Raw genomic sequence first — 11,017 nt, forward strand, 5'->3', positions numbered from 1 at the left:
CATACGTTGTCATAACCGGGTATGCGCTAGAAAGCCCCCTCGCACAATAGATCCCCAATTTAAACCCCTCAATGAGAAACCCTTATCACTCAGACTCGAACTTGAGACCTGGAGGGGAAAACTCAATCGGACCTACCATAGGTGGAACTTAAATACCCGTGACCACCACTAGAGCACTAGTGATGGTTAGTCAGGGACAATTGGTGTTATAATTGTACTATGTGCCCACATTTGATTTGACTCGATTCGCTTAACAATCCTAGGTTATGCCTATGTAACCTAAAAGAAACTTAATTTCAAATAAACAATCATGTAACAGAGAGACATTTTGGGTCCCATAAGTTATTTTGGATTGGATCACAACATGCAATGTCAAAAGGATGTGTTGAAACTTGATAGGTATAAGTTGGTGCCAAAGCTTATCAACCTTTTATGTTCTGGTGGTGACCTAAGCGAGCGAGGGACAAAAACTGTATGATGCAAACTACAAACCAGCCAATGATGGAGACCCATGCAGCATCCCAATTCTTAAACTATTGGCTTAAACAAACAATTAAACCACCTTCATATCCAATTAAATGAGATCCAAAATCAATTACAAGAGCCTAATCCAGAAATGTAACATAACATTTTAACTTGTAAATGGTATAATCATGTGTTCATAGACTTCACCTCTAAGCTATATACTTAATTACTCTACACCACTGCTTATTTAAGTATTCATGAAATTAAGAGTGTAGATGGAAGAAGTTCCCTTGATATACATAACCTCATAAGTCATATCCGATCACGGTTATTCAGAAAATCTAGCGTGGATTGACGCCCATAAGCATTTCCTCATCAGTAAGCGAGTGACGAAAGTGACAACGGTGACCATACGGACAGATATCACCAGCAAGAACCATACGACACACTTCGGTCTTGTAACGAGGGTGCCTAATCACAGGTCGCAGCTCGCTTATTCCATGTGCGAAATGACAGTTATCCCCATAAGGACAGGTTCCAGTCTCCTGCCACTTGTTGCACAGCTCGGTTTTCGACATTCCCTGATTGTACACCTCAAACTCCAATCCCTCTGCTGTTTTCTTCTCCCCGGGGACACGCACCCGTTGCTGTTCATATCACAATTATAACAACTTACTTTATTAGGTCAGGTTGTGAAATTGAATAAAGCATTAAAGCATTCGTCCCTTTTAAGCAAACATACATAAATTCAATTCTAAAGTCAAACTTAACATAACATATAAATTGAAAATGACTAATGAAAAGTCAAAATATCTTAAACAGATTGAATAATAAAAATCAGATCTAATTCAGGCATTGATTAACAAACACTTACCGGTTGGCCTAAGGAAGGAGTTGTAATCCGTTGGTGATTAGGTTGTTGAGTCGAAATCGATTTCAGATAACCTTTGGAACGAACCGAAATACTTTTAGGCATTGAAACTCTCTCACTATTATGCCTAACAAACTGGTTAGGTTCAATCACGCTAGTAGGACTCACACTCGGAACCTTCTCGATTGAGCCACTGCTTTCGGAAAACGATGCTCCAATGCCGAGACGGTTAAAATCATTGATTAAGTTTGACGAAGGAGACGAAGACGAACGCATGGACGTCGTAAGGTAGTTCTGCCTCTTCGCCTTCGAAAACTGGTTCAATCTCTGCACCAAATCGTTATTCGCAACGCGTAAAGCTTCGTTCTCAATGCGTAGACCGTCAACCTCTTTTACACATTCCTGTAAGCTCGCGAGACACATTGTATAGCTATTATACAGCTGCTGGTACTCGAGGATGAAACTCGCTTGACTGAGACGATTCTCGGTTGCGATTGCGTTCGCGCTGAACGCATCGTCATCGAACGAACAGTCAGATGGAGAAGAGAATGACAGCTGTGAGTACAGTTTTGGCGGGAAAATCGAGGAAGAGAATGGAGCAGGAGGATTGAATAATTCACCGGAACTGAAATCGAATTCTAGTTGATCGTTGTGAGATGCGATAGCAGAGAGGAATAGGTTTTCGGATAAGTTGTTATTATCGTTATCCGTTCCGGTACCGTCGACGGTTATCGATGAGCCTGTATCCTTCTTCTCCATCTCCGTCACACACAGACCGATAAGTTATTCCTCTGTTTCAAAATCAAAATCAAAATCACAATCAACACAACGGAATCAGTTACTTGAAGCAAAAGTTATCACGAACAATCACCATAACTCACTCGAGAGCATATTAACAATTAACAAACACACATTTCAAAACACATACGGATGATTTCTCTCTCTGCATCAAAATCACAACAAACACATCGGAATCACATAACCTAGTCAAAAATTAGCTCGCAAACACGAATAATCACCATAACTCACTCGAAAACATAAAAACAAGAAGATTAACAATAGCATATCTTATCACATTCATCATGTAGCGAATAACTTGAAGAAGTTAATCGGATTAAGGTGAAAACTCATCGGAATCACATACTTGAATCATTACTTAGCTCACAAACACGAACAATCAGTAAATCACCACATATAACTCACTCGAGAACATATTAACAAGCAAATTAAAATATCTATTCACATTAATGAATCTAATAACGAAAACTCTGAATAACTGAATCGGAGTAAGGTGAAAACAGTCAAAAACATCGGAATCACATACCTGAATAAAAAAAACTAGCTCACAAACACGAACAAACAGTAAATCACCATAGATAACTCACTCGAGAACACATTAACAACAAGCAAACAAACATTTCTACTCGCATTCATGAATCGAATAACGAAAACATTGAGTGATTTGATCGGAATAAACGTTGAATACCTGAAGATGCTGGTGCAATGAGGAAATAGGAAGCTGATGGAAGAAGGAGGAGGAGGAAGCAGTATAAAAGAGGAAGGGGGGGAGAGGGATCAGGTGTGTCGCGGAACAGAGTAGGCTTGGTAGGAAAGGAAAGATGGAGGGTGGATAATAATTGGGTAAAGAATTGCTTGAGGCGGACGTTGAAACCGTTAGAGATACACAAAGCTCCTTCACAACAGCAATGCCAGTGCGTCCACTTCTAACAAACCGGCCGCTTCACCAACCTACAGTATTCCATTTTATATTATTTTATTATTATTATTTATCTCAATTCAATAATAATATATTTATGTTTAGATATATAACTCAATACAACATTGTTCTTTACCACAATGTCCCAGCTCTGAAACAGTGAGTAATTTGAAAACGTCCATATCTGGTCTTTTTGTGGTTATTTGAATTGTTAAACAAAAATATTGTCCATACATACATATGTTTATTGTGTTGATTTATCATGTAAGTAAGCAAGTGAGTATATGTTTTTATGACTAAAAATGATAGGAAATTTTCATATGTGGAATATGAATTAAAACTTTTTTATTAAAACAATACATGCAAATTGAATTTTAACTAGAACTAAATATCCCGCGTTGCGGCGGAGACGTAAAAGCATGTCAAATAGCACCAATCCCACACAACCGTCAGCGACCACCAAATGCTAAAGTTGTGGCGTGTTAAAGCGAAGAAATAGACCGAAATGTATAACATTTAAAAATAACTAAGTCGTTCTAGGACACAAGCGTTACGATTAACCTGTCAAATGAGAAAAAATAGACGTAAAGCATTGAACAACACATGGACGTTGCCCCCTGTTAACTCGCAAAATTATGAACGAAATGTTAAAACGTTTAATCACACACGCACGTTGCGCTGTTTTAACTCGCAAAATTTAGTACGAAACGTAAAACGAAAATTTGGGAAGGCTGAAAAGTATAGGGGATCAAAGTAGAAAGTAAATATGTTGTTATGTTAAATTACAAAAGATAAAAAGTTTTGAGTTAAACTTAAAAAAAAAATCATTTTTGTGAGGTTAAAATTGTAAGAAACCGAAAGATATAACATATAAAAAAATTACAAAGTCAATCAATGACTCACGCGTTGCGACGAACCTATGAAATGAAAAACAATAGACGTAAAATCTAGAACAACACATGGACTTTGCGTCGTATTACCTTGCAAAATTATGAATGAAATGTAAAAACGTTGAAACACACACATGTTCCGTGCTAACTCGCAAAATTTAGTACGAAACCTAAACTAAAATTTGCGAAAGATGAAAAATATAAGTTACTAAAGTTAAATATAAAAAAAGTTGAGGTTAAATTGTAAAAGAATAAAAGTTTTGGCTTTAAAGTAAAAGAATAGGGTACTAAAGTTAAATATAAAAAAAAGTTGAACTAATCCTGGCCCTTAATCATTGTTTAGATTAAAAGGGTTAGATTGACATTAGCCAAGTATGTTTAATTAAAATCCCTTAATTTTCTCAACTCTTAACTCTCTCTCTCTCATTTTTTTTTTCTCCATCATTTCTTTATCCATAGATTTTGTTTTAATTTTAACTTGAATATTGTTTTTCTTTTATTATCTGTATATATAGATATCATAATATATTGTTTTTAACTTTTTATAATTTTCAATAAATATTGAAAAATTTCTTTGAGATTGAAATTGTAATTATTTTTGGGCATTAACTTTTTTCTTGAATATGTGATGAAGTTATTTATTTTTGCATACATGTGGTATGTTTCGTTTTCATTAATTTCAGAATTTTAATATGAATCTACTCGTATGTATGCATAATATACTATATGTTGTTAATATACACATGTGTAACCATTTCTGAATATAATACACAGATGTATAAAAGACTATACATATGTGTATAAACTAACAGCTGTGTATGTTGTATAAACTGATAGTTAGCGAGACTGTACACATGTCTATAAACTAACAACTGTGTATCTTGAATAAACTGATAGTTAGCGAGAATGTACACATGTGTATAAACTAACATCTGTGTATCTTGTATAAACTGATACTAGCGAGACTGTACACATGTGTATACACTAACAGCTATGTATCTTGTATATACGGAAACTAGCGAGATTTTAGGGATTTTAATTATATTGTTTAATACAAAAGACGCAAATACCCTTGTGTCAATTATTTTAAAGGGAAGTTACAACATTATAATTACAATATTGCCATTATTTAAAAATCTCTAGATGATGTAATCAATGGCCCAGATCAGTTCACACAGTTCACTCTCAACCTAGTGTCCACTCTAAAATCCTACCATATATATATATATATATATATATATATATATATATATATATATATATATATATATATATATATATATACATATACATATATATATATATATATAGTAGGAGTTGGGTGGAAAGTGTGTTTTTCCTAGAAAGTCTAGGAAGCAACAAGAACGCGACATGTGGCATTGAAGGATTTTATCTAAAAGGGCATTTATGTACTTTCACAATTTTTATTTTAGGAAATTATCTTCAATAACTAACTATCCATAAATTTCGGAATTTTTTGTTTTCGATTTTTTATCTCACTTAATATCAATCATTCCTTTGTTTTCTTGCTGGAATCTATCAGCATGTTCTTGGTACTGTGTTTTAACATTCAGATTCATACAGCTGTGTTTTAACAGCAAGCAAATTCATACAGTTGTGTTTTAGCATTCAGATTCAAACAGTTGTGTTTTAACAGCAAGCAGATGCATACAGTTGTGTTTTAGCATTCAGATTCATACAGTTGTGTTTTAACAGCAAGCAGATTCATACAGTTGTGTTTTAGCATTCAGATTCATACAGGTGTGTTTTAACTGCAAGCAGATTCATACAAATGTGTTTTATCATTCAGATTCATACAACTGTGTTTTAACAGCAATTCAGATTCATACAGCTGTGTTTTAACAGCAAGCAGATTCATACAAATGTGTTTTATCATTTAGATTCATACAGCTGTGTTTTAACAACAAGCAGATTCATACAAATGTGTTTTATCATTCAGATTCATACAGCTGTGTTTTAACAGCAAGCAGATTCATACAAATGTGTTTTATCATTCAGATTCATACAACTGTGTTTTAACAGCAATTCAGATTCATACAACTGTGTTTTAACAGCAAGCAGATTCATACAAATGTGTTTTATCATTCAGATTCATACAGCTGTGTTTTAACAGCAAGCAGATTCATACAAATGTGTTTTACATCAGCAGATTTCGCCCCAGCAAGCAGAGTCATCCACAACAAACGGAAAACCTACAAACATTTGTTATTTTAAACACACACCTAGGGTTCTTGCGACTTCAACTGTGCTTCCAGCAACTTCAACTTTTCTTCCGGCGACTTCATCTCTGCTTCCATCCATCTTGTTCAAATCCCTCTGTTCTTTGAATCTCTTCCCTTCAAACATCAATTACTTCAATGTAGAACACGATTGAACCCTAATCACCTACTAAAACACAGAACATAATGTTGGGAAGATCTTACGTATACAGAAGTTGGTAAATCTCTCATCTTGATCCATGATTTTAGGTATTTTTGGTATGATTTTTGTCACACCCCAACCGACTTTTATTTGAAAACTCGAGAGCAGTGATAGTGGAGGATTGCAGAATAAGCGCATAAACTTGGTCTGATGGTTCCTAACTATAGTCTAGGTTTCTAAGACAGCGATCCGGACTAGGTCGTGTCTGCCTAATTCCCTATAGTTATGGCTCTGATACCAATTTGTCACACCCCAACCGATGGCGGAATCATCGGGGCGCGGCACTGAGCGAAACAGATTGTCCAGAAGTTTCCACAACAACTATTATTACAAATTCAGTTAAGTGATACGTCCCATACCGTATCCCAAATAAATAAACAAGTTATCATAGAATTCAACTAAACAAACAGTACTGTTTCGACAACTCAGATTCAATTTATTACAAACCAAATGTTTTAAAAGTACTGCCCAGAGTCATTAAGACTCGTCCGGACAAGATCTACAGACAACTAATGCCATAGATGCTTGATCGAACAACTCCAACGGCTCTATGGCTATAGTTTATTTGCTTCTAGAGACCTCTAGGTAGGCTACGACCTACAACTGCTAGATGGGCTCTAAAGCTTTATTATTGCCTCGCTTTCCTAGCAAGTAAGCATCCTAATTACCTGTTACATACGTTAAAATAAAGTCAATACATAAAATGTAAAGGTGAGCACACAAGTTTAGTAATAGCATATAGAGTTCGAATAGTTTACGCATAACCAGGCACGTACAGAGAGGAAAACGATGCATGTTAATTATCGATATGGGACCATCGATACCAACGACTGCGGGTTGACCGTCCGAGACGGTTCGCAATACATGATTACCACCGTAATCCATGCAAGTATTTGTCCTTAACAACCCCCGTGTGAACGGGTGCTGAGTCCAAACTATAGTACTATGTTGCTAAGGCAGGTAGATAGCATTCCACGTGTAAACATAATAAACAACATTCATTTAGTCAAGTAGCACATGCAAATGGTCAGCGTTCAAATAGTTTGTGTTTGATTGTGATTTGATAGGTAACGTATGTAACACCCAAAAGTGTTAAAAGCAAAAAAGGGATCGAGTATACTCACAGTGATTGATTGTGGATTGAAGGGAGCGCTGAGAGTAAGATTAGCCTGAATAGTTCGATAGCATAACGATAAGTAACGCGGAAAAGTAAACAAGTATGGATGGATCGAATGGGCTGGTCGATCGAACGGCAGGTTCGATCGGACGGCCTGTTCGATCGGCTAGTATATCCAAGTGGACAGTCCTGTTCGATCGGCTGGACCATTCGAGTGGATTGTTTCTTCCTCTGGTGTGTTTGTGTTAGAGGATTTGAACTTTTGAAGTTTTTGTTGCAGTATTTGAGAACACTGAAGTGTTCCTACCTTTCAAGTCGGTAGATCGAGCGGTTCGCTCGACCGGCTAGCTCACTCGATCGGCTAGCTCACTCGATCGGCTAGCTCACTCGATCGGCTAAGAGTTTCAGGATTGGTCCTCAACTGAACGTCACTCGATCGGCTGGCATTCCCTACTACGAACAAGTTGTGAAAAACGATTAAGTGTTGAAGCATAGTATCTCATGATCCGGACAGTAATGTTTACCCATCGAGTGACCCATTCGATTGAACATTACTTCGTCAATATTATACTTCAAAAGTTTGAAAGTGTGGGACCATGTGCTAACCGATCGGCTGGCCCGGTCGATCGGCTGGCATGTCCGATCGGCTGGGCTGTTCGAACAGCCTAGCCGTTCGGCCAGCATTTCTGAACTGGTCGGCCTTTCGTCTAACACTTGGTTGTTTGTTTAATTGTCATTCTTTCAAGGTATCTTGACAACGTGTTGAACTATAATAACCTTCGTTCCTACTTGTTCCCTTGGCTCGAACAGGAATCACCCAAGTCCGGCCGGTTGAACGGTTCGGAATGTCGGTTTAGAGTTTAACCCGAAATCGGTGAACCTTGTTCATAGAACCCAAATCTTGAACCTTTTAACTATTTGAATGATTAGTTAGCCGGTTCAAGCTCCGTTTCTATTGATTCGAAGGCATTGAGTGTAAAAGAGTTGAAAGAAAGTCGAAAAATCCTTCTTTCAATCCTTCACATCATGAAAATGTTTAGATCTATGATGGATCTTAACTTGTTTATGTGGAAATCGGTTAGATCTAAGCTAATCGTAGTGGAATGAGGCCAAAACATGATGTTCTTCAAGAACACCATGATGACATCACCCAAGAACACTTAGATCTTGGTGATTTCACGGTTAGAATCCAAGTTTTGAAAGATAGAAAGGTGTAGAATCAAGTAATGATCAAGATCGTACAAGAATTAGAGTGAAAACTTACCGGGATTGAGAGAAATCTGAGAAAAGGTGAAGAAGATAGCTGGTTCGGTCAGAGCTTTCCAAAAATGGAAAGTATGATAGTGACAGCCCTATTTATAGGCTTCCAAAAGAGGAAAGTGGCAGCCGATCGGCTAGGAGATCCGATCGAGTGGGCTGCTCGATCGGCTGGCAAGGTGCTAGCCGATCGGCTGGCCTGCTCGATCAGGATGCTTCCTGTTCGATCTGCCACGCACTTCGAGTATTTTACGACGATTTTCGACGTTTCGATTCTGATGTACGATGATACGATTTCGATAGAGTTCCTAGTCAAATTACTTTTAATCCCAACTACTATATCTAACATACAATCTTCTAAAAGTCACGTTTCGCTGTCGGGTTCGATTGAGTTCGATTGCTTTTCGAGTTTCGATTCGATTTTCGATTGATTTGCTTGAATACCACACCAAACATACAGTAAGCACGCACAAGTAACACATAAGGCACACACACACGTATAACAATACCACAATTTGCATGATTCGAGTCTCGAGTTCGATTGACTGTTAGATCGGTTTGATAACTGATTGGTTATCTTTATCGCATTGTTACTTCCTATCATTCTCAGTCGTAGATCGTCTCGCGTTAAAATACATTTGATTACTTCGGTTCTTGCTGATTACAACACTTACTCCACATAATACAACTAAAATATAAAATCGGCTATCTACAGTCAAAGAAAGTCAAAGTTGACTTGGACTTTGACTTTGACATTCGAAAACACGGGGTGTTACAGCCTCCCCTTGTTTACGGAATTTCGTCCCGAAATTAGGCTCGAAGGCTACACGTGTCACACCCCGATCTCCACGTGTCACCGGTGGGCCCGGTGTGGGGTACAGTGACGTAGTTGGCATCGTCATAGACAAACAACACAACATAATAATGCACAGCGGAAGCAGAAATAGATTCATTTCAACTTTAAATACAATGTAATAATAAATGTCACGAGTAGTTGAAACGGATCCACATGCGGATCAAATAAAATAAGATAATTGTTCAACAGTTATTGTCGTCCGAGCTTGCGAGACTATTGTGGACGTTCTAGGAGACAGCCAGCCTAGTACGTGTAGTACCTGCACTTAACCTTTTGGGAAAATACGTCAGTTTACACTGGTAAATACAAATTAACTGACTCATTTTGAAGATGATTGAAAATTGATTTAAATGCACATGGCATAAAACATTTTTATAACTTGGGATAATTATGCAGTATAAACTTGTGAACGAATTACATGCTACTCGTACGTTCGGTAGCCCGGATCTTGTCCGGGTTAAAGATTAATTGACACACCACATTAAAGAGTTATACACGACGGGTGTACGCCTACACCCCGTGCTCTGGTCGTGGCCATCTCGTAAGATAATGCCAAGGATATCCGGGACACGGTCAATAACCCCCCAAATGCTTAAAGTAAAACAAGACTATTTAAACGAGCCGATCAAATTATTCCAACTGAACACCCAAGGGTGCAGGATTTGTACGCTCGATCAAGCGGTATTCTATATACCGTACCCCAAGCCCGTATAGGGAAAATAAGTCAAAATGTATTTACCTGAGTAAGTATGAATCACAATTGGTAAGTGTAGATAGCTTTTACCGGGCCTCCTATTCTGGAACAAAGGTTTATAATAACCTATTAGATTCCTAACGGGTCTTTTATTTAAGCCTAAGCTTAGACCGGTTAGTTATAAGGACGATACGGTACAAGCGCACGATTAAGCGAAAGACCGGGTAGAATGTGATTTAGACCCGACAAGTTTGAATACTTGTATAATATGGGTATACTAAATACATTCTGGATTTTGAGGTAAAAATGATAACGTTTGACCCGTTTCGGTTAATTTATGCAAACTAGTTACATAAACCGAACCGAACGCTAAAAGGGCGTTACGGGTAACCAAAAGAGTCATATGCAAGTTCCCTGAGATAATATGCTTTAAATATGATATAATATCAGTAGGTTATGTTCTATTATGCCCCGAATAATTTTAAACTCAATTTATGCCTTATAAGGGCATTTTGGTCATTTAAAAGATTATAAAAGAGTTAAATTTGGAAATCTGAGTTACGGGTCTGATTTATACAGTAAATATACTTAGTTTGACATATTATAACAGTAGGGTATGACCCGTATACAAAACTTATCATTTAAAATCAAACTATGCACCGTAGGGGTATTTTAGTAATTTCACAAGGGCTAAAACTGTCAAAACTG

General features: G+C 37.3%; 1 protein-coding gene across 1 annotated transcript; it reads right to left on the bottom strand.

The window, feature by feature from the left end:
- Window positions 1-540: 540 nt before the first annotated feature.
- LOC110941491 (zinc finger CCCH domain-containing protein 14) lies at window positions 541-3,021 on the bottom strand. Its single transcript, XM_022183130.2, has 3 exons — window positions 2,823-3,021; window positions 1,340-2,127; window positions 541-1,112 (listed from the first exon to the last, which is right to left on the bottom strand). Exons 2-3 carry the CDS (start codon window positions 2,093-2,095, stop codon window positions 807-809), a joined length of 1,062 nt encoding a protein of 353 aa, XP_022038822.1. The 5' UTR covers window positions 2,096-2,127; window positions 2,823-3,021; the 3' UTR covers window positions 541-806.
- Between the last annotated feature and the right edge of the window lie 7,996 nt (window positions 3,022-11,017).

This window comes from Helianthus annuus, chromosome 14, assembly GCF_002127325.2.
Source record: "Helianthus annuus cultivar XRQ/B chromosome 14, HanXRQr2.0-SUNRISE, whole genome shotgun sequence".
In the NCBI taxonomy this organism is placed as follows: domain Eukaryota; kingdom Viridiplantae; phylum Streptophyta; class Magnoliopsida; order Asterales; family Asteraceae; genus Helianthus; species Helianthus annuus.